Source organism: Rhamphochromis sp. 'chilingali', assembly GCF_963969265.1.
Source record: "Rhamphochromis sp. 'chilingali' genome assembly, chromosome: 8".
Taxonomy (NCBI): Eukaryota; Metazoa; Chordata; class Actinopteri; order Cichliformes; family Cichlidae; genus Rhamphochromis; species Rhamphochromis sp. 'chilingali'.
In genome coordinates, this window is record NC_137935.1 from 13,117,865 (window position 1) to 13,145,842 (window position 27,978).

At 39.7% G+C, this 27,978-nt stretch overlaps 1 protein-coding gene across 6 annotated transcripts in view; it reads right to left on the reverse strand.

Annotated features, from left to right (window-relative positions):
• Positions 1–27,978, reverse strand: part of ncam1b (neural cell adhesion molecule 1b) — an 84,482-nt gene that overhangs the window by 17,213 nt on the left and 39,291 nt on the right. For 3 of the 6 annotated variants that reach the window (XM_080889423.1, XM_080889426.1, XM_080889427.1), the window contains exons 2-13: positions 25,306–25,380; positions 24,482–24,691; positions 23,291–23,434; positions 19,748–19,885; positions 19,253–19,370; positions 16,314–16,474; positions 12,226–12,368; positions 10,971–10,994; positions 5,359–5,388; positions 1,680–1,830; positions 1,322–1,509; positions 882–978 (exon numbers count right to left, since the gene is read on the reverse strand). In XM_080889423.1, the coding sequence (XP_080745549.1) occupies positions 882–978; positions 1,322–1,509; positions 1,680–1,830; positions 5,359–5,388; positions 10,971–10,994; positions 12,226–12,368; positions 16,314–16,474; positions 19,253–19,370; positions 19,748–19,885; positions 23,291–23,434; positions 24,482–24,691; positions 25,306–25,380 (1,479 nt within the window). The remainder of the gene's footprint in view (positions 1–881; positions 979–1,321; positions 1,510–1,679; positions 1,831–5,358; positions 5,389–10,970; positions 10,995–12,225; positions 12,369–16,313; positions 16,475–19,252; positions 19,371–19,747; positions 19,886–23,290; positions 23,435–24,481; positions 24,692–25,305; positions 25,381–27,978) is intronic. The other 3 variants (XM_080889424.1, XM_080889428.1, XM_080889425.1) reach the window with 2 other exon arrangements.

Below are 27,978 nucleotides of genomic sequence, written 5' to 3' on the forward strand. Positions count from 1 at the left end.
GTGATGTACACAATGATTAGACAATTAGTTCTTCATTTACAGTCTGCCTTTGTTAAAAAAGGTTTACTTTGTTTCAGCCAGCAATGAAAGGCTTATTTAAGAGAAAATTACATTATTTAAAAGTATTTAACCTACTGTGATTGTCCACATCTGAATAATGGTGGCTGTTCTGAACTCACAAACTCTAGTGTGAGTAGTTTTGTATTGCATCACTTTGATCTTCTAAATTAAAAGGCACACTGTAATTACTGTGGTTGCCCATGTTCGGCTCTGAGTGAACAATGTAGTGTTTTCAATTAATTCACTTCTGATTGTGGCTTAAGAGTGGCATTATCTCTCTGCTCTCTGTTCCATTTGCCTAATGGTACATTTGTCTGGGAAGTCTATGGTGTAGGTCCATGTTACAATAAAATGCTATACCTTAATATAAAAAAGTCTTTTACTTTATACTGCAAACAGTGCAATGTTAGTGGTGAGAGGTTGAGGTAAAGTTTAGTTGTAGAATAACCAGAGGGAACATTACATTATCATGTAGGTTACACATTCTTTTCATCTTAATCAATTTATCAGCCATCGATACAAACACTGATCTGTGTAATCTCACGTCATGGTGGATGTTTTGGTCTAATGCGATTTGATCATGGATAACAAAAAAAATAAATAAAATCTGTTTTCCCGAAGCCTTAAAAAACCTGAAACAAAAACTACTATGTGATCTAATGAAATTTACCTACTCATCATTTTTAAGCTGTTACTGAATCACGATCACATATAAGGCTGCTTGTTTTTTGTTTTCAAATTTTAATTATGCTGAAAATCTTGGCACAAACACTATAAATGCAAAGTAAGAATGGATTTTGAATCACAGCATTGCCACTGACCAGCCTGAATGAGCAGGAACTCCTTGGACTCTGTGCCCATCTCATTTGAAGCAGTGCAGTTATAGCTTCCAAAGTCATTTTCAGACTCGGGGGTTATCTGGAGGGGGGGGGGAATAAAGCAGTAAATATACGAAGGGCAGTGTACCAAAACAGATGAACTAACTTGTGTGTCAAACACTGAAGGTGACCTTTTTGTTTGTCCATTAGAGTAGCCTATTTTTATTTGTTGCTGTGAGCTCTCCTGCTGCTGAATTATTCATGAGATTTTTTTTTCCCAACAATGAAGCTGAAAGAAAACCCTACACTTCAAGTCTGTGCTCATGAAATCTTGATGACACATGGGGTTCAGAGTGTGTGTTTGTGCACACTGTGTGTATATGTACATTCATTAGAGAGATAGAAAGAGGGATTAAGTCATGGTGTGACACGGGTGTTCGTACCTGCAGGAAGCTGGCTGAGGGAGTCCTGAAGATCTTAATGTTGGTGGTGTTTGAGTTGGGGAGCTGCAACCCGTCTCTCAGCCACACAATAGAGACATCACTGGGATGAGCTTTGACCTCACAGCTGATATTGGCAGGATTCCCCTCCCAGGTATACACTGCCACAGTACCATTTATCTTAGGAGTATCTAGGAAATAAAAACAGATACAACCTGTCAATCCATTTCAGGTGTTATTTAACAGTTCAGTTATAAATAGTCATAGTGACTTGCAGTGCTATTTTTTTTAATGACTAGTGCATGAGTGTACTCATTTTGTAGGGCTAAACACTTGTATAAAGACAGAGGGAAACACTTACAGCGGACCTCCATATATGCTGTTTGATAATCCTCTCCGATGACGCTGTGTGCTGTGCAGAGGTACTGACCAGCATCTGTATACTTGACATACTTCAGGGTGAGGGAGGACACACGAGCGTGACTCCTCACCACTACGTTTCCATCCGGGCTCTAAATGGAAGTTAAAAATGGCTTTGTTTAGTAAAAGAAATTAGTTAGATCAGTTCTTATAAATAGATATTATGCACATTTACATAAAGAATACAATTATGCAGAAACACGTGACCTTGAAAAAAAGTATTTAAAGTCCACTTTTACAGAAAAGAACAGAAACTGAAAGAATGAAACAAGCACAGACTGTTCTGTAAAGCTGCAGAGACATAAGGGCCCAGTTGACAGTGCAGAGGAGCTTTTCAATAATTGATGTCAGAAGGCATTAGAAACCATCTAGGGCTTTTCACACACAGGGCTTACTTGTGAAATATGCTGATGCATTACCTTACGTGTGGCGCTTGCACTTTTACACTAAAGACACTGGATTTAGTGTCAATCTACAACATTTTATTTCTTTAAGTTAATTACTTAAAAATAAAATGTTGTGGTGTTGTGGACTGTATTAGGTTGAGGAACTCTCTGAACCTATATCCAGCTCCAGTGTCAGTGAGGAAGAGGAAGCACACGCCAAGTCACAAAGCATCTGAAGCCACTCAAATAATAACAGACAGCTGGCTAATGAGATGTGTAAATGCACTTCCCTCTCTAAACCTGGTTTCATTAACTTGATATGCGGTGTTACAGCATCCTGACATGAGTAGCTTCCCAACAGGGTCAACAACTTTGTGTTGTTGTGGTTGTTGTTGCCATGTGACACTTAACTGCAGAGTGTAAAGTTTCAGACAGGCTGAATTTCCCCTTTCAACGATACATTTTCCTGTTATGTTATTACAATATTTCGAACAAACTCTGGACATTATTGTCTTGTGACAGATGTTTTTACTGAACATATCTGTAATATCTAGCATAATTAAGCATTATTCACAAACTCTGTGGATTTGGGGCTTTAGCACAAAGCTCTTACACAGTAAGATGCAGCATTTTTGTGAATTATTCCTTTAACAAGGTGCTGCAGGGCTGAATATTTGAGCTTCCCTTTTGGTTGCTTTCATGGCTTTGATCCAAGCTACAGGCAAAACAATAGCCGAATGCTTTTACACATATTGAATTAGGGCCCAGCCTGGGCAGCCATGTAAGAGAAACCCTTGTTAGTTTGTATTCAATTTCAATAGACAAAGCATGTCTGGGGCATTCATTATGCATAGCGGGTAGCAGGACCAGGGAGACACTTACATAACACGCTACCCTTGTATTGTGACCCCGTGCAGGAAGCATTCTCACTCGACCCCTGTGGTTCTGTTTCTGAGTCCTGCGTCTGTGCAACATGCCACACTATGCACAGCTATGTGTCTTAGTAAGTGAGTTGACTCCAATATGGAAACCTTTTTTGTGTCATTATTTTATGATAAAGTATGAGCAGTTTCTCCAGAGCTACAGCCTCTCGTTTCCTATATGAAATCCATCATGATTATTGTTATTTAGCAAAGAAAATGTATGCCTTCACGCAACTTAATATTGTGATTCATGCATTTTTTATAACAATATATTTTCAGTATAAATTCATAGTGCACCGGAGTTGCTGTCTACTGGAAACAGCCGTGCTGAATTTTGTGCTCCTTGCGTAAAAAGGCATAAAACCATTTCGCACGTCTATGAGAAAATGAAGACTTTCGCGTGTGCGCTCCTGTAATAAAACCAAGCTGACAGCAGAGCTCTCCCACAGATTCTTCTGCTGTACCAACAGAAGAGACACAGAGGGAGCATCAGGGCATAAAATTGAGATTGCATTGAAGACATGTTAAACTCGTGTCTCACCAAATATTAAACAGCCCACAGTACAAAATCACCTTCCCTTCTGAGGCTTGTCAAATGAACACTAAGCTTCCTACGCCTTTGCAACAAACATGGCTCCTCACCCTCACCCCCCCACCCCCCCACCCCCACTGTGCAATTCATAATGGGATGTCTTTGAGAGATGTGCACTTATCAATTCAGAGCACAGGTGAACTTTTAAAACAATATAATTATGTGAAGTGAGTGAAAATGTGAAGTGAGTAATTCAAAGTGATTGCCTTTTCCATTAATGTAAACCGTTCCATTTGTGACCTGAAACCACAAATATGCTGCACAGATATGAGTGCCCACATTTAACTAAAATACTCCTCTTATATATATTAAAAAAGGGAGGCATAACTCTTTTTAAGTAATGCATGTGTTCAGCAGTGGAACTTGCTGAGATCATCAGTCTTTTAAAAAAAATGGAAAACGCAAGCAACTAGGATACGCTGTTTGAGCTTTTTGGGGTTGCCTAATTTAAATATAATCAGCAGATCATTAATGTAAATGTTCAGAACGATTCATTTTGCTCAGATTTTCAAGATAAAAGTGTTCCAATTCACAAATTCAACAGCTTAGTATTACAGATGCACAAAAATCCAAGTGCATCCATGTGTAAATCATAGTTATACACAAACTGAGCAATTACTGTCAGCATGTGCCTGATGAGAAAGGCTCTTCCTCCCCTCCTGTGGTGAGGTGGGTGAGATTTTTTATTCCACACTTTCTGCAGGTGCTATTAATGAATGCGTATCAGCTGACAATCGTAATGAAAAAAATACCAACAGCTGTCACGACCGAATAATTAAGGCCGACTGTTAGAAACACCCCTCCTTAAACCTATTAGCAGAAGGAGTAAAAGGAAAAGACCAATTCTCTTGATGTCCAGTGCTTCCTGCAATGTAAAAATAAAACAGCGTGGCTATTTAGGGAACCGAATGGTCTAAGAATACACATTCATATCTTGTTAAATAGTACTGAAGTAAAAATAGAAATGGCAACCCTAATATCTGATCTTGCTCCTAAAACAGAGATGGGCTGATCAACAAGGCACTGCTTTGTGTGAGCGATCACTTCTCTTCAAGAGTCTGGATCCATTCTTTTTGTCACCATTTTTCTCGTATGTAAAACACATTCTATAGGGAAGTGCTGTATATTGGAGAAAAGCTTATGTGGGCAGCTCTTTCACTTACTGCCAATTTTCGCTTTCTTTCAGAAACAGTCGCTTGTTCTCATACTCTGTTGCTGCACAAAGGCAGCTTTTATTTCCTCCTACATACATATTTAGCCATGTTCAAATTAAACCACTGTATACACTAATGTCAAAAGTATACTCTGAAGTTATAATTAAGATTTAGCGGTGGACAGGATGTGTGGGTGGGGGGACAGAGAGATCTGAGGAACAAAATCTATTTCTGCAGAAGACAAGTTGATCACATGGTATAACTGTAACTGTCATGCGTGTAATAAAATGCTTTTGCTGATGTCCAGGCATGACAGGTAAAAGGTCAGGAGAAAGACAAGAAAAAAAGACTGAAATAGGCTGCGATTTGTTAAGAAATCTAAGGAACACGGCGAGCAAAGAAACACAGACTTGCACTGTCCTGTTTTGCTACTGCTTCTCAGAGCTTATGCTCTCCCCAACCTTATTTGATCAAGAATGTTGATCTGCATCCATCCAGAATTGGACTAGATTCCCCTGACATGAAAGATGGATCGGTGTAAGAAAAAGTCATGCATTTAGAATACCTTGTGTTGCTCAGGCCGAGTCCATGATGCCTGTAGAAGACAGAGAGACGAAAAAACAAAAAGGCAGAGCAATTCTTAGAAAGCAATCCTCACCCTGTCAAAGCTGGGATGTTGCACACTGCATCCCAGTTAAATGACCAGTTTATTTTTTTATGCATCTAAAGTACCTGAGCTGAATGTCTGAATTTACTAAATTAAGAGTCTGCAGACATAACGAGATGTATGCTTTAGATGTTCTCTCAAGGGAAGCCTATTTTAGGAGGACAGGAGTTTCGTTTGAAAGGGAAATTTTGTGGGGATGTTTACAGTCTGTGCCTGCCTGTACGTGAAGTAAGTCTTTTGGCATCATGATAGCACAAATGCTTTGTGATAATAAGGTTATTGGTTCATCAGGAAGAGGTGAGTCTGGTACGCTGTAACAACAGAGTAATGTCTCCTTGGGTAATAGAGGAATTATCGCCTCACAATCCATTTCTGAAGGCTGAAGCAATAATGTGAGCCCAAAAGAATGGAATTTACTCTTTATCTATGAATATAAAAAAGCCCTCCCAAGATCGAGAAGCAAGTTAGTACCCTAGTCAATCAAGCCCTCTAACAACACTTGCTTGATATCTCAATAAGCAATGAAGGAGGTTCAAATAAGCAATTTGCTACAGCTCATCCTCCACACCATGTGAGACCTGGAAATAAATCTCAGCCTACAGGTGGCCTTTTTAAGTCATTTTGAAAGTCCAATGTTCTGCTCATTGTTACTTACACTATGAAGTTCTGTCTTTTCCTCCTTTGTCACTGATATGCTTTGATTGTACTCAAAAATAGCCTTAAAACAGCCAGGAAATGTGATTTGCATGATGAATACTGAACTTTCTAAGCTATAAGAAATATAATGGCTTTCTCCTTGTTAGATGTGGACTTTTAAAATATTCCGTTTTTTTGTGTTATAAGAATGGATCCACTGAAGCTGTACTAACTGACCAAAACAATACTACATTTAAATATTCAGAATACTGTTTTTTAGCTATTCCGGCATAATAGCAAATATATGCACATACATTTTAGAAAATGACCACGTTACAGTCTAATACAGGAAGAAGAAAAAAATCACCTTTCTCTAGATAAACAAGTGATTATCATCGACATGTTGGTCAGTAACACATCGAATGAAATAAAGAATTTATTTTACACCAAAGCACATAAAACGTCACACCTAAGTAACATGGCAGACATCATGCCACATTAAATCACAAGAGACTGCAAAGCCCGACTTTACAAAACAGAAAGCTTTTTTGGACGGCATGCTGTGTGGATTTTATGATGCTGAGGAAAATGTTAAGCATGACAATGAGATGTGATGGCCTACGCAGTGAAACAATTTTGAAGCTTAACAAGGAAAATGAGAAACAGCAATTTCATCAGGCGCAAATGCAAGAAAAGTCAAATAAATGAAAGCAAATGGTGGTATCACTGTAGGGCAAACAAAGTGACTCAAACCATCAATGTTCACATCTAAAAACCACCCCTATATTGTCCCCTCACAATCACTGCAAAAGGACATATAGTGTGGTTGAATTCATCTTGTTTTATAATGGTTAAGTAGTTATATCACTGATGAATGTTAATCCTCCTCAGCGGTGAAAAATAAAGCCAATACCGAAGGTAGAAAGAGGAGGCAATAAAATTCTTATTAGAAGAGTCATGTCCGAAGCTTACTGCATGAATATAAATTCAGCCCTTTCTTAAGAGCAGTTTAACTCCCCTACTGGCACAATAAAATACACTGTGCACCCTACATCATTACAAGGAGCAGTTGGCTGCAAATCAGTACTGAGAAAGAGCAGTAGCCCAATTAAAACATAACCTAACAGTGTGGAACATAACCACCTCATTCACATCCTCGTCTGCGGCGCTGCCTCTGCAGTAAGTGAGCTGACAAGTATTGCTGTCATATCTGTGACAGGTGTTTGTTTAAGACAAAAGGACAATGAACAGCGGCGGATGCATGCGTGCACAACAGAAGACGCCGTAACAGAATCACTTCTCCGAGCAAACGCGAAGAACAATATGGTGATGGCTCCCTTGGGACTTATCATTTTATTGTTCCTCCCTTCCATGGAGAATTAGCCCCGCTCTTTGTTCTGACATGAATTGGATGTCAGTTCAAAGAGGATAAAAAAGCAGACATACTAACACAAACACATAAATATAAAGAACTGCTTCATTTACTGAGTGAACCCCGGATGAAAATGCTGAGCCTCAGAACCTTTGCAGTACATCACAGAAAATGGACAAGCATTTTAGTTAGTGAAGACATTCTTGCATCACATCACTACTGAGCCAGCCAGCATGCTGTAAATGAGTAGCCTTTTGTGTTTGGAGAAAACAGTGCTCTCTTTGCATTAGCATGCAACACTTGAAGTACGCCTGTTTCAGATGCTCTGCCTGCACTGCTGACACAAAACATTAAATAACAAAGCATCTCATTGTTTTGGTTTTTAATTTAACACCATTTTTTTTTTAGCTTTTAATGTTGGAAACCTCTATTTGAGACTACAAATTTTAGACAGAGAAGGTCTTTTAATACAGATTTATCTCCTTACAAAAAAGAGACACACTTGAAACACTATAAAATGCTGATACCCAATCAATTACAAACTTGAATGTGCTTTTAGGTTTTATAATTACTCATATTTCCCTGCAACTTCCTTCTGTGTAGTCCAGGATATTTTCCAATAAATTCTGCTTGAAAGTCTGCATGGAGCACAACATTTAATATGTATTCAAATAAGCAAAATATTCATTATGTAGATAATGTACAAAGCATGGATAAATAGTCCATTTACATTTTCAGTTATTAAACCGACACACTTATCTACAGCGACTTGAGCGAATGCATTCAAAGGGCTGAAGGAAACAAATACCAAATGTAAAATTGATGAAAGTTTTCAAATAAATATATAAACACTTAACTTTAATAGCTGTATAAACAAAAACAAAACCATCCCCTGATGAGCTCCAATTTGAATTTGAAGCACAACTAAGCGGGAATACACCCACAAGACTTTTTGAACATACTCCTTTTATTCTGTCTTTTTCATGTACAATACTACAGTTCTCTATTGTGCGATACAGTAATCTTCCTCAATCCTCACATTGTGTTCCCCCTTACTCGCGCGCGGTTAACGAACAATGCTTTTGTGTGCCAACACTTTAGACTTTGAGTAGGGAGTTGTTCAGAATGAATTAGTCTCTCTTTACGTTAACCTTTAAAACCCAAGACCACAGTAGACTGGGAACAAATTCAAACAAAGCCAGACAAAGATTGTGAGAACACAATGAATAGCTGATCTAGCTCAAAATGCTTCAGCCTTCACATAGACCACCTTGGTTTCGTAGGGCATGCAGGTCATGTAATAGACACATCCATTTAATAAGATCCATGTTGTCACAGTGATCCAGATGTGGCAGTTAGCAGGCAAAAATGCCACACGAATAAACATGGACATGGTTTTTTATGTTTTCAGAAATGTCGGCTTTGCAAAGATTCTCTAACAATCCGATACCTCAGGGTAAGACACTGTTTTGGAAGGTGGCATTCAACATAAACACAAGCCTCATCTGTTTAATCTGCATCTTTAATAACCCTGTAAGACATGCTTTTTAAGGGTTTTCAGTGTACTCAAACTTTAAAGAAAACAATAAACATGTAGAAATGTCTTCCCATAATTGGTTTCTGAGGCTGTTTTTATTTCTTCAAAATAAGTATCTTTTTCTTATTACAATCAATCTGAGCATTGAACTATGAACAGTTATAGCTCCACTCAGATGAAAAGTAGTAAACTGAAGCACTATCTAATTGTTTAGCTGTGTTGTGTATTGTCATTGTCATACTGTGAAGCAAAGGTGATCAGAAGCCTTATTTGTATAAACTAAACTGCATTCGTTTTGCATAAAAATCTGATATGAGTAATGATTTTAAAAAAGAAAGAAAAAAAGAAATGAAATCAGCAGATAAACTAGGGAGCCGAGGAGCTGAAAACACATTAGAATAAACTGCTAATTAATTCTGTCCTTTCATCACCACCACAGATCTACATCTGTACCGGTTTTCTGACAAATACAAAAATCTCACATTATTAACAGAAAAATGCTTCCCTTTACATCCTTTTTCAATTCACCGTGTTCACCCCAAATGAATGTCATGTCATTTGTCACACTCATCCTAGATGAAATGCAGCTGTTGTGATGATTACAGATAGCGTGGCGGATGGACATCGGATGAACAAATAAAACAAGACAATTAAACAATTAGCAGCCGTTTCCCATTCATTGAAAGCCCACCATAGAAATGATTTCCCCTGCTCAGAATCACAACTACGAGGGAAAATCTAACCAGTATGCATCTACGTGATTCGGTAAGGCTGCTAATCATTTCTTTGAAGACGGCTGTGAACAGACACCACATATAAAAGCATACCATAGGCGGCACCCCAAAACACACTGCCACCATTGCGCAGCTGGCCATCACGACATGTGTCATGTCAACAACTACACAGTGCAAAATTTGTGGGTAATGCCTATTATAGCCCATTGTTTCCTATGTGTGTTGTTTATTTATTCTGCCCTGCACCTGTAGAGTCAATCTACACTGCTACAGTATAGCATGACTGTGGTCAAACTGTGGGATGTAAGCCTCAAGACCACAATACAAGCTGTCCTGTCATTGACAAAAGTGGAAGCCGATGGAAATTTATTCTACAAAGCAAAATTTTGCTCAACACTGGGTAATAGGACAGAAGTAAGAATCGTTACTATGTGGTGCATTCATGTACGTCAATCTGTGTAGGTACAAAAAAAAGGGGTGGGGGACCGTCATGATGTGCGTCATATGGTGGCAGTGTGTTTAGCACTTGTGAGTGAGGCTCCACTCAAAATATATTTTTAAATATCAAACAATCTGGTGGTTTGACAGGTGGCTGTGAAATCTTCTACTTTCACAGTGAACAGCTGCAAGGGACTCCAAAAGTGACCTGTTTTTACTGTTGAAAACATGCCCATTAAATCTCTTCCTGCAGTTCTATGATTATTCTGTTTCAGTCATGTTTTACCTTTGCTGCAGGGTGCAAATGTTTGATACCCAAAAGATAGACTTTAGGTGGAGCACTTTTACCCTCAAACTTTGAAGTGACACTGACATAAGTGTTAGACAATCTACAATCTGATGGAGATGACAGACAGACTGAACCGGGCTTGAATCCAAGCGACCTCATGCTGTGATTGAAAGTGTGAAATGATCAGGAAAAAGCGACACAGAAATGGCATTTCCCTTTTATTATCTTATTAACCAAATTTTCAACTGATCTCATGAGATAAGCTCTGCGCACTTGCTATCCCGAGAACAGTTGAGGTTTTCAGGCAATATTTGGAAAGCATGCGGCAGTCAAATCAATTTCATGAACTCTGATGAGATCATTCCTTGGGGTTTTTCAAGAGGCAGCTGGGAAATTTTCAATAAAAAGGGATGATTTGATTTCAGTGGGAGTTTTTGTCATATCTGGAGGCAAATTTTACAACACTACTCCACTACATTTCTGTGCCACGCGGATTTTTCCTACCTGATAGATCCTGTTTAGATGTGCCTGTAGGAAAAAAATGTAGCGCATGTAATGGACTGGCTCAAGAATTTCTCTATGAGCTAGAAGCATTAGGCTCAAGCATTTTCCTCCTCATTACCTCCCAACTGTAGCAACACACCAAGGCCTTGGAGAGTCAGGCCAGGTGGGACATAGATGTATGAGAATACAAATCAAGTATTCACTGCTTTTGATGGTTTGCACATGGAGTAATGCAGAAGACCCCAGAGAACAAACTGGAGTATCAGGATGTAATGGAGGGTAAGAAGCTGGCTCTTGACCAGTGCAGAGCCAAAACAAATTTAAAAGATGGCAGCAGAGTATAGACAAATAACAATTTCATATAAATCAAAATAACTTTTCAATCACTGGCATGAGAAGAATAATGGAAATAGTGATTGAAAGTGCTAAACAAACACTTGAACGTTCAAGTGCTCGTTCAAGCAAATACAATAGAAAACGGGCAAAGTTTAATTATCGTGACTTTTCTGGGAATGTTATAATTAGGTTTCTGTTGCTGATTTTCGTGGCATTTGAGAAATCTCAAGTCAAATCTGAATCTACTCCATATTACTGACTGACTATAATTGAGCTAATTACAGGAGATCCACTGGGCCATCTCAAAGGAACTGCTAATTTAGGGTAAATAATTAGCAGTGCATAAACCTTGTTGGGGGCATTCTGCAATGAAACTGCAAGCTGAGTCCCCCACCTGCAAGTAATCAATATACCACTTCAGTTTAGGTTAAAGATATTCAATTCCTCTCCTCGAGACACCGGTGTCCTGCAGGTTTGTGTTGCTCCCTTGTGGGTACGACCTAAGTGTGTCCCAATTTCACATCACCCACAATAAGGTATAGTAAAAAAACAATGTACTTTTTCCATTTTGTACACAGAGGAACAGATGCATTAAAAGATAAAGATAAAATTGCAAACTGTAAAGGAAATAGGTGTCTTCGGGCATTATCGTTTTTCTTATTCGTTTTATTCATCGCTAATTTTTTGTTATGTCATTTTCTCTTAATAACATAGGAAAAACTTTAAAAAAAATAGGGGTTAGAATATATTTATAGTATGCAACTGGGACACAGACTATATCAAACTACTTTGCACCAGGTGCAGTTCATTAACTCCAGAAGGAAAAATGCATACAGGCACTCACGGACCAGGATCGAGTGCCTAGGATACATAAGTATCTTGCTACTACTGTTCACTCGCCTCCCTGTAATCATTTTACCTGCTCTCCTTCTGTGAAGACATGACCTCCGTAGCTCCAGGTAATGGTGGGAGTTGGGTCCCCCGACGCCTCGCAAGTCAGGGTTACCTGTTCTTCCATCTCGGTAGCAGTCTGGTTTATGATGTATGTGATGTTAGGTTTGACTGTAAAACAAAAACCCAACGTCATCACACCTGCTCCATATAACAAGGCAGCCAGGTGTTACAGCCGCACGAGTATTATAAGCACAAGAGAAACTCTAGATTTGAAATGAGTTCAAAGAGGGGATGAGGATCAGTAGTTGACAGGTAAGGGGGATTTTTATGGCAGTAAACCTGTATTTAAGCTTTCCCAGTCCCAGCAGCAGTTACGCTGTGATAACCATGTGTGCCTCCAAACGTAATTTGTGTAATAACTTATTTAGCCTATCTCAAAGGAGCCGGCTTTCATTTTTGTTTACATTGGAGACAACTGTCAAGTTACACTACACTCGAGTTAACCTGAAAGCGCAGCGGGGTGCTGCAACGGTGACATGAGCCGAGCAAACGGAAGTGCTGTTTACGAATCAGTTGAGCATTACTTCGTGCTCCCATCTTTTCTATTCCGCTCCAAAAAGGATGAATGCATGGATTATGCAATATGCTGAAAAAGCGCAGCCCCAGACAGGATCGTAAATATAATTTGTAACCTGCCGCCTAAGAAAACAACTGCGACTTGGTTTTAACTGCTATGATCTCAACTGATAATTATTAAATGAACAAAGAAGCAGCGTTTAAGAACTTGTACTTACAGCCACGACTGTCAAAAGGCAGTCAGCACGATTCAGATCATAGCTTTTTAAATAGACTGCATGAGCTATTTAAAGCCTGATCCATTCCAATACTTTATCATAAAAACATTAGGTACATGGGTTTTACATTCAGAAATGTTAAGGAGCTATTTGCTAGGCTAATATCATTCTATGTATTCCAATTTCCAAAGGCTCGTAAAACTGATTTTCTAAGATTCTTAGTTTAAGCTTTTATGTCACATAAAAGCATACCCTAAAGTTAGACTGGTTTTGGTAATTTAGTATAGGTACACTTCAGTTTTATATTAAACAGCTGATATAAAAAGGAGCCCAAGAAGGGTGTTGTTTTCGGGTGGAGAACATGGGTGAAAGGACAGGCTTGGGGCTCTGGTGGAATCAGTGCATAAGTAGCCATGACCAATATCTGCCTGAAGACTAATGTTGAGAGTAGTTAGTAAATTGGATTGGGTAGCTTGCCCTCTATTGCTTGTATTTCACCCTTGCACCTGTTCTGGCACACGTATTAGTGTTCATCTGTGGATTTACAGCTTTACAAATAACATGTCTAGCATTTTAAAAGGACGGCTGATGCCAGGTGGATGAAAGAGAGACAGAGGCCAGCTTTTATAGGCTGTAAGACCCAGATTAGTTGTATTAGCTGATGACCCAGCCCCCAACCTCCCAAGGCTAGCGCAGTGGTTGAATAGTTAAAATAATTAATTTATATGCAATTGCTTTTTCTTGACCTAGATGGAAAATGTCACAAGGTTGACAAAAGATACGATAGAGAATTTAAGATGAAACTACACTATCTCTAAGATATAAACCAAAGAATGTCAGGTCAAAGTCAGCCTCATTGTCAAAAACCATATGTACAGATCATACACAGGAATTTGAAACTGCAGTGCTCCCACGCCTCTTAATGTTACACTAAAACAACATAAAAGATAAAAAGATGTATTGTTGCATCAACTTTTAATTTTTACCTTTATTAGCATTGCTGCATACTTTAAATAAAATTGACGAATGAGAATCCTAAGAGCTGGGAATACAGAAATTCCCAAAAGGAGGTTGTAAATTTACCTGTGCACACGTTTTTTAAAGAACTGAAAGAAATCTTTATACATGTTAGCAAGAAATGAATGAGATGGAAATCACAGTGCGATGATCTGTGCCATTTGTCAAGCAGGTTGTTTTTTGTGAACACTCAGTGTTTCAACATGATCTCATTTCTTTTCACTAAGGATGGTCTACTGTATCTTCAGCTAAGCACTGAAGCATCTGTCCTTAGTATATAGAGAACCTGACTAGTCCTCCTTGTGGCTAACACAATGCTTCCAGGGATCTACTCTAGAAGCCAGGTTTGGAAAAAACTGAGCCTGTTAACGAAGAGATGAGGGAAACGTTGGCTTTTCTGTTCTAGAAAAGAAAAAATCGACTGTGACCCAGTAACAGACACCATGAATCTAACCTGCTCACTGACAAGTTTTCTTCCACAAACTTTGAGATTCCCTCTGATTTCTCCCTCCCACTACATCTGAACTAGCTGACTGACACTTAATCTCATTTCCTCATTCAGTCACTTTTAAAGAGCATACCAGAACAGACTGCAGCTCTGCAGTCTTTTCTTAGTATTTAGGGCATTTATCTTTTTACAAATATTTAAATCCCAGTTCATCAGTTCATTATTTTCTGTGTGTAAAATGCACAGATTTATAATCGGTGATTTATTATCAGCTTAGAATAAAATCTATGGTTACATCTTTCAAACTCTGTGACTCTGTGGACATTAAGGCAGCTGTCAGGTTGTCAGTCAATTCCCCTGCACTAAAACATTTACTGTATGTTACTGCAGCAATCATACTTTAAATAAACCGTATTTGTATAAAGCTTTAGACACATAATATACTGATCATTCATCAATCATTTGTCACAGTGTAATCTATCTCACTGATGAAAAGATGTCTGTCATAGAGATGATGTGAATATTTGAGTGAAAATGAGCCTGAAATGACTTTAACACTGAACTAAATGCAGTTTACGGGAACATTTTAAAGGCTACTGACATACTGATTGTATTCTGATTACAATTCATGCTGAAATATGTTGACATGTTGAAATGCAGTCATTAAATTCTGTCAAGAAATATACTGAAGGGTACAAAGTCTGAACATAACTGACAAATTTATCACTAAAAGCACACTTAGTGTGTCTAACTAATATCCGATCCACAAGAAAACAAATTCTTATATGTTTGATTCATATGTTTGTCGTCAATTTCTGCCACCTGCTTTTGTCCCCGTCAGGTTACGGCTGAATAATTAGATTTACTAGATAATTAATTTCTGATGTAAATACTGGGTTGGATTCCAGCTTCATCTAATAAAAAATCAAGTTATTTAAGTTCAAGGTAATTAAAATGACTTTTTTTTTTTTTGTCCCGCACCTGTTTTTCTGTTTTTGTTGTTTTAAGATGAATGGCACGGTCTACATTGAAACACATTCATAATTCTTGGTCCAGTGGATTAAAATGGAGGCTCTGCTCTTTGTTTACCCATTGTAAATGGTAAATCTTGGTATTGGAGCATCACTGACGATGGCTTACTAAAATATACTCACAACTGATCCAGACACATTACTAAATACAATGTTTTGATGGATCATCCAGGTGAGGAAGACTGTTTACCTGGACGTTCTCCCACTGAAAACGCTACGTCCAGATGAACAAATCAACTTTTTGGGGTTACTACATACAACTTCCTCCAAGAAAGATCCTGTGCCACCACAGAAAACGCAGGATTGTAGCTTTTGCTAAACGGAAGTAAAGAAACCAGAGCTTTGTGGAAATATTTCACAAAATAATGTCTTAAATGATGGCAACATACAACAGTCATTTACTAACTCTAAAGAATCGAGCTATTGCCACTTCTCTTGATTTGAAAACTAAACTCCCTCGGCTAGTTCACTGATAAGGTACCAAAAGACTGGCACTGATACTATAATTGGGCTTTAAATTATGGTCACTTTGAAGTGACAAGAAAACCTAGTGGGCAAAAACAAAGGGGGAAAAAAGGAGTTTAGCGATTTCAGCTGAGCACATCCCACTTGGCTTGCTCTCTAAATCCTTAGGCTCCATCCCAACATGAAACAATCACAACCCACACCGACACACCGTATTTTGAATGCCTAAGAAAACAGACACAAAACCGTACTATTGTTCTTCTCCCACCTACATACACATATACCTCATTCCCACACACTTGGAGCATTTTATAATTCCACTTTCGTTCATGTAAATACACAAAACAATCTGTCTTACCAAACACTTTCAGACTGAGTTCCTTTTCAGTTTCTCCAGCCTTGTTCTTGGCAATGCAGGTGTACTCTCCTTCATCCAGTTTGGTAACATCCATTATCGTCATTTCTGAGCCATCTTCATTAAAGCTGTACTTCTCTCCTGCCTCAAGGTTCACTTCGTTCCTGTAGAAAAGGCGAGTGTTAAACCCTGTATCCATTTATCCACACAAATTTAAGCACTCTTCTTCAGCTGCAACATTTTCAGAGATTTACTTTTACCAGGATTTCAAATTTCATCATCCTTCCATCTAAAGAAAATCTAGTTATGTACATCTATAGACAGACCAATAGTAGTTTCATGATCACCAAATTACAAAGTGAAATTCCAATGTTAAAAAAGCATAATATTGTTTGGCATTCTTTGGCACTCCTTTTGACATTTGTTGTTTACATTCAATTCTACAAAAACATCTCATTTATTTTTATTCCAGCCTCGTAGAGTATAAATTATTACAAAAAAAGGCCAACTTTTGGCTCTTGAATTGTCTGCTCTTTGTGACCCTGGATCTAAGTTTTGTGCCGAGTTAACAGATGAACAGGAACAGTTTAACAAAGCAGAAGCCTATCAATGGCTCTGAATGGAGCCATTGATAGGCACAGAATAATGTGGCTATTGTTGTCATGCTAGTCTTCATGTTTCACTGTTTACATGCTCCTTTGATATCCTGTGATTAAGTATCCTACTGCAATGAATAAATCAGTTAGTAGAGTATCCCAAATAACCTAGAGTGCCCTGCATGCACATAATAGTTACTTTGACCTGTAGGCTGGTCTGAGGTAGTGCACAGAGCCAGTAGCATTCCTGTCACATTACTGTATAGATATTTTCATGGAGACTGGGTTTGACTATTCAGATAACTGCATGCTAAAGTCTTTAGACAAGTACTGGATGGGAAACTCAATCCAATAAAGCATTATCATATAGCTTTTCTCTGAAAGCAAGGCACCCAGCAGCCTATATTTAGTGGGCTATTCGAACTACAGGTTAGTGATAGGGGAAGGGTTGAAAAGTGTGCAGTTGCCACTTCTAACACATTATACAAATTATACTGGAAATTAGTCATTTTTTGTTAAAAAAGATCAATGGAAAAAAATATGTTCACTTATTTTCAAGATGATACAAGCTGATATTTGGTCAGTACACATACAAATTATGCAGCTCATTATTTTTGATTAGCCCTGCCTCATTAGTCTGTTGCTGCCAGCTTTTATCTCTCCTGACGCCACGTGTAAGTCATTTGTGGTGTTTACAACAATTGCCTTTACAGAGCCGACACCCGCGATTTTAACGAAATGGTTCTATGAATTGAAATGTTGGTCTGGCAGTTGGTTATTCCCGCATTCACTGCAGTTCAGACAGAAATATGTATTTGATTGCTGTTAAAAATGTACTTTTGTTCAGAATGAAATGCGTCAATAATTATTAAAAGAATTACCATAGAATTTTTTTTTTTTTACATGCACGTATGTAACCCCCCAGAATTAACCGTAATAACTTGCTACATGTAAAACTGATGACACTTCCATAATTATCAACTTTGCTTTTTGTTTAATGTTTATTAGCTGATGTTAGCACAGCATCCAAGGGTGTCGATGTGGACATTTGTCAGCATTTAGCTCAAAAATCTGATGTAGCTGCTTATGCTATTAGGTAAGTTCGGCAATTATATAAAATTAAACTCGATTAACTGATTTGTTTAAACTTTAACAGGGTTTAAATTAACTAACTAACTAACTTAAGAAAATAAGTCATCTTTACAAGTCATCCTACACTTGCCTGCCACTTTGTTAGGTACATCTGTTCAACTGTTCATTAGTACAACTATCCAAATAGTCAATCACTGGCTCCAGCGCACTACATTTAAGCATACAGACTTCAACAAGATTAAACAACTTAAACTGAACTCAGAATGGTGAAGAAAGGTGATTTAAGTGACTCCAAATGTGGCACGGTTGTTGGTATTAACCAGGCTGGTGTGACTATTTCAGAAACTGCTGATCTGGGATTTTCCCCCTCAACCAACTCTAGGGTTTACAAACAATGCTCCGAAAAAAAGAAAATATCCAGTGAGTGGGAGTTCGTTGGGCGAAAGTGCCTTGTTGACGCCAGAGAAGAATGGTCGGACTGCTTCAAGCTGACAGAAAGGTAAGAGTAATCCAATTAAAAAGACAGAGGCAATAAATGCAGCAAGTGATGAGCCACAGCAGCAGAAGGCCGCACCGGGTGTCACTCCGGCCAGCTAAGAACAGGACACTAGAATAGAAGATTGCCAAAATGTTGACTGGTCTGATGAGCCTTATTTATTGCTTCAGCATTAAGATGGTAGAGCCACAAATTGATGTAAACAACACAAAACATGAATCCTTCCTGAAATGTTTAGGCTGATGGTGATGATCTAATAGATGTGGGTAATATTTACTTGGCTGCTTAGTACCAGATGAGTATTATTTAAAAACCTCAAACTACCTGAATAGCTGACAATGTCCATCCCTTTATGACCACAGTGTACCCAACCTCTAATGTCTGCTTCCTACAGAATAACACCATGTCACAAAGCTCTGATCATCTCAAACTGTTGTTGTTGGGTTTTTTGAAAATGACAATGAGTTCACTGTGCCAAAATGTCCTCTAGAATTTAATTCAACAGAACACCTTCAGGATGTGATGGAATGAGAGATTCACATCATAAATGTACAGCTGACACAATTTGCAGCAACTGTGTGACCCCATCATGTCAGTATGGACCAAAACTGAGCTCTGAAGGCAAAAAGTGATCTACGAGTATAAATCACATCAATGTACAAAGATGCAAATGCCAAAAAACAACAATGATAATAACAAAAAGGTATTTACTGTACTTGGAGCATATGCAACCGAAGATATTTTATTATTAGGTTTACCTTGTCCAGGTCACCATGGGTTCAGGATAACCATCAACAGCACAAGTCAGGATAGCCGGCTGCAAAACGTCTGCTGTAGCATTTACCTCTGACTGCCATATCCTGATTGACGGGAGCACTAAGGTACAAAGGGAAAAATAAAATAGGCAGACACATATGCAGAATATAGTATAGCTCTAGATATAAAGAGTGCAAGTGCAAGAGAGAGCAAGTGAGAGGAAAACCAGAAACAGAAGCAGCGACAAATTCAAAATACTTATTTTAGACACACTCATTTGCTAGGCTCAGAAGTTACAGGAAACAGACTTCATTAGCATGAAACATCTTTGATACACGGTTGCTCTGGGCAACTGTTTCCACATTGATGTTGAGCCTGGTCGCCTCTAAGGATCTACAGCTTATTTAAGCATCACGGGACACCTGCCACACACAAAATATTCAGACAAGAACAAAAAGGAAGAGGAAAAAGCGTGAGGGGACGAGAGGGTCGCTAACCATTCACAACGACCTTGATGACACGCAGATCAATCTCGCCGCGCGCCATCAGGCGACCCTCGCAGGTATACAAGCCCTCATCCGTCTTCTTTATGCCACGGATTTGAAGGTGATTGTTGTTCAGTACTTTAAACCGAACTGGAAGGAAGCAAAAGATAATACATCTTCAGGTATGCATATTTGGCAAGTTAATAACAGCAGTAAATGCTACATGATAAACAGCTGTTAGCAAAGAAGTGAGTAAGGCATCAAAAAAGAAAACTATCTGAATCAACTCAGCTATAAAGACTTTGTTTAACTTAAACATTTTAACACTAACATCTTAGTCACTGAAATGTTTGGTGACAAAAACTGGAATGTCATTTTATTGCTCATTTGATATTACCTTAACTATCAAATTTGAGGCCATATATCCAACAATCATTTTACGAGCTCCAGAAAAACAGAAGAGAATCTAAGCAAAGCCCACATGAACTCCTTCAGTCTGGGATAAAATGTGAACCGAATAAATGTAGTCACATAATAATCAAAAATACTATTGCAACCCACACATAAGCGCATGTTATTATTTTTCAGTGAGCAATAACACTGCCGTACACATTATTATACTGCTCAGTGTCAAGGGTGAATAACAGAGAGTCAATTGTATTTTCAAATTCAAAATCAAATTAATTTTTCCCTTTCAAAGCACAGGGTGAATCCCGGAGAAGAATGGCAACAAAAGCAGTGGATGACTCATTTTATGACTCAAACACCAGGATCTGTATATGCATATATATATATATATATATATATATATATATATATATATAGGATGCAACCCATAACGGCAATGCTCAGTGGCTAGTGGATCTGAGGGCAGACCACAGCGACCTCCCTGAACAGGGTCCAGTAACCATCACAGTGGCAGATATCCAAGAAAGGGTCTCCAGTATGAAGAGTTGGACAGCACCAGGGCCCGACATGGTTCACGCCTACTGGCTAAAGAAGCTGACTGCACTCCACGAGCGTCTGGCAGCACAAATGAACCAGCTGCTAGTTAACGAGAGACACCCGGAATGGCTAACCGAAGGTCGGACGGTCCTGATCCCCAAGGACCCCAAGAAGGGACCGGTCCCCTCCAACTACCGACCAATAACCTGCCTCAGTACTACATGGAAGCTCCTGTCAGGCATCATATCGGCTAAGATGAACAGGCACATGGGTCAATACATGAGCGGGACACAGAAAGGAATTGGCAAGAATACCAGAGGTGCAAAACACCAGCTACTGGTAGACAGAACAATCAGCCGAGACTGCAAGACCAGACTGACCAACCTGTGCACTGCCTGGATTGATTACAAGAAGGCCTATGACTCAATGCCCCACAGCTGGATACTGGAATGCCTAGAATTGTACAAGATCAATGGGACCCTAAGAGCCTTCATCAGGAACTCAATGGGGATGTGGCGTACAACACTAGAGGCCAACTCCAAGCCCATAGCACAAGTCACCATCAAGTGCGGGATCTACCAAGGAGATGCTCTGTCCCCACTGCTGTTCTGCATAGGCCTGAACCCCCTCAGTGAGATCATTAACAAGACTGGCTACGGATACCGACTACGGAACGGAGCAGTTGTCAGCCACCTCCTGTACATGGATGACATCAAGCTGTATGCCAAGAGTGAACGAGACATCGATTCACTGATCCACACTACCAGGCTATACAGCAATGACATTGGAATGTCGTTCGGACTGGAGAAGTGTAGTCGGATGGTATCAAAGAGAGGGAAGGTAGTCAGAACTGAGGGGATTGAACTACCAGAAGGCAACATTGCAGACATAGAGGACAGTTACAAGTACCTGGGGATCCCGCAGGCAAATGGGAACCATGAAGAGGCCGCTAGAAAGGCTGCAACCACCAAGTACCTGCAGAGGGTCAGGCAAGTCCTGAGGAGTCAGCTGAATGGTAAGAACAAGATCCGGGCCATCAACACATACGCCCTGCCCGTGATCAGGTACCCTGCTGGGGTAATAGGCTGGCCAAAGGAGGAGATAGAAGCCACTGACATAAAGACAAGAAAGCTCCTGACCATGCATGGAGGGTTTCACCCCAAGTCCAGCACCCTGAGGCTGTACGCTAAGCGGAAGGAAGGGGGCCGGGGACTGGTGAGTGTCAGCACCACAGTCCAGGATGAGACAAGGAACATCCAAGAATACATTGGGAAGATGGCCCCAACTGACCGAGTGCTCAGTGAATACCTCAGGCAGCAGAAACCCAAGAAAGAGGAGGGAGACGAGGAACCATCATGGAAGGACAGGCCCCTGCACGGTATGTACCACCGGCAGATAGAGGAGGTGGCTGATATCCAGAAATCCTACCAGTGGCTGGACAAAGCTGGACTGAAAGACAGCACAGAGGCATGCACAAGAACAAGCTCTGAGTACAAGATCCATAGAGGCTGGGGTCTATCACACCAGGCAAGACCCCAGGTGCAGGCTGTGTAAAGATGCCCCAGAGACAATCCAGCACATAACAGCAGGGTGCAAGATGCTAGCAGGCAAGGCATACATGGAACGCCATAACCAAGTGGCCGGCATAGTGTACAGGAACATCTGTGCCGAGTATAACCTAGAAGTCCCGAGGTCAAAATGGGAGATGCCCCCAAGGGTGGTGGAGAATGACCGAGCTAAGATCCTGTGGGACTTCCAGATACAGACGGACAAAATGGTGGTGGCTAACCAACCGGACATAGTGGTGGTAGACAAACAGAAGAAGACGGCCGTAGTGATCGATGTAGCGGTTCCGAATGACAGCAATATCAGGAAGAAGGAACACGAGAAGCTGGAGAAATACCAAGGGCTCAGAGAAGAGCTCGAGAGGATGTGGAGGGTGAAGGTAACGGTGGTCCCCGTGGTAATCGAAGCACTAGGTGCGGTGACTCCCAAGCTAGGCGAGTGGCTCCAGCAGATCCCGGGAATAACATCGGAGATCTCTGTCCAGAAGAGCGCAGTCCTGGGAACAGCTAAGATACTGCGCAGGACCCTCAAGCTCCCAGGCCTCTGGTAGAGGACCCGAGCTTGAAAGGATAAACCGCCCGCAGGGGCGTGCTGGGTGTTTTATATATATATATCTATATATATATATATATATATATATATATATATATATATATATATAAAATATTTCGTTGGCTGTGTGTTTTTATTTATGTAGTGCATTTTTACTACAGTTTCCATTTTGCCTTATAATCTGTTTTTGTTTTATTTTGGCTGTTAACATAAGTGCAACACTACAATATCACCGAGTTACATCTTGATAATGTTGCGGACATCTCACATTTTGATTCACCAAACTGCAGCCATCAACATAATCTCGTGGCTAACAAACAAAATAAACAATAAAAAAAGCAAGCTATAACATCCTGAGAAGTAATGGTCAGTATGGCTGAAATCATCTTATTCCCTCCTCATTAATTCTGAAATTTGTTCACCTTGTTGTTCTGTGTTATAATCAACTGAAAACAAACTGAAATATAAATTCTGCATTGTTCATAAACTTACCATCTTTTTCCATCTGTATTTTCGCTCCTTTATATTTCCAGAGGACAGTGGGTGGAGGTGAACTAACAACATCACAAACAATGTTGGCATTGTCTCCTTCAGTAAACTCTTGGGGTGAGGGTGCGTTTTGAAAGGTGATTTTTTCTGGAATAAAAAAAGAAAAGCACTATATTCACTCAGTGACATAACGAGGTTCATTAAAGCTTTCACTCTCTATGATTGCCCTGCTATGGCACTATGTTTTAGTAAAACACTATCTTTAAAAGTAGTGCTGTCTATGCTAATAAATCACAACTGAAAATGATCAAACTGAAGGAATGCTTAACATTTTTTACCAAAAATCTCATTCATTTTATTATCACCCTAAACAAGCTCCCCTGGCTCAAGTTACCAGAACTGAAGCAATATCTAGCCAAGCCATTTCTAAAATTGACTGGTTAATGGAATTTGCTGGAAGCTTTTTAGAAAGAAGCAGAACTGCTACCTGACAGACTTCAGCAGGACACAAGTGACAGAATTGGATTCCGAACTGGAAAGCTATAGAGCTATCTCATCAAGGCTTAACATATGAAGCCATTTAGCTGTAATGCGCAGCTCATTTCTTGAAATGGTCGGTAAAAGTTTAAATGTAAAGTCTGCTCCTGTTAAACTGGCCGTCTGCATGGGGCAAAAGCAGTTATAGGTTATCTCTTATATGGCTTGCAAGCTGTAGCACTGAACTAACTATGCAAACTGCTGCTGGTACTGTACAAATGTTCATTCACAGGAAGTTGTGATGTTTTGTACACTTCTGTGCACAACATTGTGCATTGCTGTTAATATGGGTGACCACTTCTAATAACATCCTGAAACAGGCCCTGAAATAACAGAAAAGTTCTGTTTGGAAAATAATTTCATCTCTGACGGACAATTGCTGATGCTTGGCATTCATGGAAAATAAAATCCATTACTCACAAGAACTGCACAACAGACAGGATCATTAAGCAGCCTTCTAATGGTCTTCCGACCGTTTATTGAACTGATGAAAAATCCATCCTCACTTGAAAAGAAAGAATAATGTGTTGCCCTTGAGCAGTCAATAAAATACTATGAGTTCAATGAGCAGGATTCTTTTTCTTCTGTGTTCACACCACTCAGTAATTTGGAGTGTGTACCGTATACTGTGGGGTGGGGCGGTGGGGGGAAACTTACGGAAGATCTTCACTTTGACTGTCGACTCCGCTTGCTGGTCTCCATTGGTAGCGACACACTTGTATGTCCCAGCACTTTCCGTCCCGGCTTTATACAGCGTGAGGGTGGAAGATGACTCATCGTTACGGGTTACTGTTGTGTCTTGTCTGTTCGGCTCTATCCTGTCCCCACTTGGTCCAAACCAGTCTATGTGCTTGGCAACGCCTACAACTAAGACAATAGACAGAACAGAGCAGTACATAAGAAACAGGTATCTATAGGGTAACACATTTCAAATCAGAGAAGTCAGCCACTGCCCACAGACTGTACATTGTAGGTGGTTCATGCTCCTGCAAGGAATGAAGCGTGTGGTTTATGCATTTTAGCTGTGTCTAGTAACTAAGACATCAGAAAATGTTATATGTTTTCAAGGTTTGATGCTAAACAAACAAACCAAAAACAAAAGGACACTTAATCTCATCATTCATTGATGACTGATTGATGAATGTATGATACACATTCAAGTAACCGGAAAACCACTTAACATAAAATATGAAGGGGGGTGTAGTTGTCCACTTTAATCCTGCAGAAGAGGAAGTGTGGCTGATCAAGCAATACTGTGTATTCGTACCACAAACATCCATGCATATTTATCCATACACCTAACACATGGATAAATATGAACTGATTCCAACAGAAACACAGACCTCTGCTATGTTTTGTCTAGTTTAACCACTTTAAACTCATTTTTTGCAAAACAGTCTAAAAAGTGGGTGAACTGTTAAGGTGCAGTTTATTAAAAAAGTTTAAAATATATATAACTTGGAACATTTTGATAAACTTACCTTCACACACAAAGAATTTGGACTCTCCAAGACTAATCTCACCGTGGGTTGGTGTGATCTGTACTTCCAATGAAACTGCAGCAGAAAAACAAACATACAATACAAAATTAGAATCAACCCACTAAGTGAAGCGCTGATTAAGAATGCTTAGCAATGTTTCAACACTGAGATGGAACAATTATTAAAACAGGAAACAGGCTAATTAGATGCGCAAATGTCTGCATATCAATGTGTTCCATCTATATGCAAAGGCAAAAGCAATCACCTGCAGGCAATCAGAAATACGACTGTGGGGTTCTTTAAAAATATATTTTAAGGTCTTCGATTTGCTCACGTTAAGAGCAGCACTTGAGTGTATATCTTACTTCCTCCAGAACCGAGAGTGTACCTTCAATAGCACTTTTAATTTCTACTGGAAAGGATCCAAAGACTTGCTGGAGCCAGCATCTATCTACACTTTACTGCACTTTAAGGAATATGCTTCAGTTTTCTGCCACATAAACCTGATATTATCTTTGTACATTCGTCCATATTTTTTTTACCGAAACTTAAAATGCAGTACAAACAATAAAATCAATCAACATGCACATTCAGAAAACAACAACAATGCAAATTTTGGCCCTAGCAGACATGTCACCAAAAATATGGACATTTCCTATGCCTCTGTTTCCTACAGTCCTCCTGTCCTATCAAGAGAAATAACATCAACACAGCAATGCAAATATTCCGCTAAAATTCAGCAGCTGGAACCAGTGCTGTGCTCCCAGTGTACCTTGAGACGAATTATTTTTAAAAGACTATTTAATTTTTAGAAATGACATCGTCTGGCAAGATGAATGTAATGCCTCTCAGTGATAGCCTGCACTTCATCAAAGATTGTCAGATAATACAAATCTCTTTTTCATCCAAAGAGAATGATGCCTTGAAACATTTTGTACTTAATTAGAACAAAGTGTGACTTGCTTCCTGCAGAACCTCCCAAGGGGGCACTCAGGGTTCCAGTGGATGATTAAGAATGGTGTCGAGATTGACCTGAAGTCCCACTCTATATCATGCATGAGCAATACTGTGTGGCTGTGTACCAAACTAAAGGTCAAGGCAAGAAGGTCTCCATAGGGACATCGATTGACACGGGAAAATAGCACAGTTAGTTAATAATGTAAGTTAATGTCTGGAGCTGGCAGAATTATTTCTATATTGTCAACTTGTGGAGCAAACAGGTAATAACTGATTTTATTTTAGTCAGTTTGTTTCAAGTCTTCCCACAAAAGTGACACATCCCATCAAATGTGAAGTACAGTTCAAGGTTAAACAGTTAAAGGTTAAAGAGATTAAACAAAACCCAACAATATTGTTGTATTATGTTCAATTTTCTCACGTTCAAATGTGATATTCACCAAACGGCCGTTGTATCTGCAACAGAATTCTGTTTGAGGCACCAAATACAGAAGGAAGAACTCCTTAAATATTACAGACATGTAGCTTATCAGATGCACCTACATATACATATGTAGGTGCATACAAGTGTCTATTATCTACATACACATATATACATATACATACACACACATATACATACATATGTAGGTGCATACAAGTGTCTATTATCTACATACACATATACAGTGGGGCAAAAAAGTATTTAGTCAGCCACCGATTGTGCAAGTTCCCCCACTTAAAATGATGACAGAGGTCAGTAATGTGCACCAGAGGTACACTTCAACTGTGAGAGACAGAATGTGAAAAAAAAATCCATGAATTCACATGGTAGGATTTGTAAAGAATTTATTCGTAAATTAGGGTGGAAAATAAGTATTTGGTCACCTCAAACAAGGAAAATCTCTGGCTCTCACAGACCTGTAACGTCTTCTGTAAGAAGCTTTTCTGTCCCCCACTCGTTACCTGTATGAATGGCACCTGTTTGAACTCATCATCTGTATAAAAGACACCTGTCCACAGCCTCAAACAGTCAGACTCCAAACTCCGCCATGGCCAAGACCAAAGAGCTTTTGAAGGACACCAGGAAAAGTATTGTAGACCTGCACCAGACTGGGAAGAGTGAATCTACAATAGGCAAGCAGCTTGGTGTGAAAAAATCAACTGTGGGAGCAATCATCAGAAAATGGAAGACATACAAGACCACTGATAATCTCCCTCGATCTGGGGCTCCACGCAAGATCTCATCCCGTGGGGTCAAAATGATCATGAGAACGGTGAGCAAAGATCTCAGAACCACACGGGGGGACCTGGTGAATGACCTGCAGAGAGCTGGGACCAAAGTAACAAAGGTCACCATCAGTAACACACTACAACGGCAGGGAATCAAATCCCGCAGTGCCAGACGTGTTCCGCTGCTGAAGCCAGTGCATGTCCAGGCCCGTCTGAAGTTTGCCAGAGAGCACATGGATGATACAGCAGAGGATTGGGAGAATGTCATGTGGTCAGATGAAACCAAAGTAGAACTTTTTGGTATAAACTCAACTCGTCGTGTTTGGAGGAAGAAGAATACTGAGTTGCATCCCAAGAACACCATACCTACTGTGAAGCATGGGGGTGGAAACATCATGCTATGGGGCTGTTTTTCTGCCAAGGGGACAGGACGACTGATCCGTGTTAAGGACAGAATGAATGGGGCCATGTATCGTGAGATTTTGAGCCAAAACCTCCTTCCAT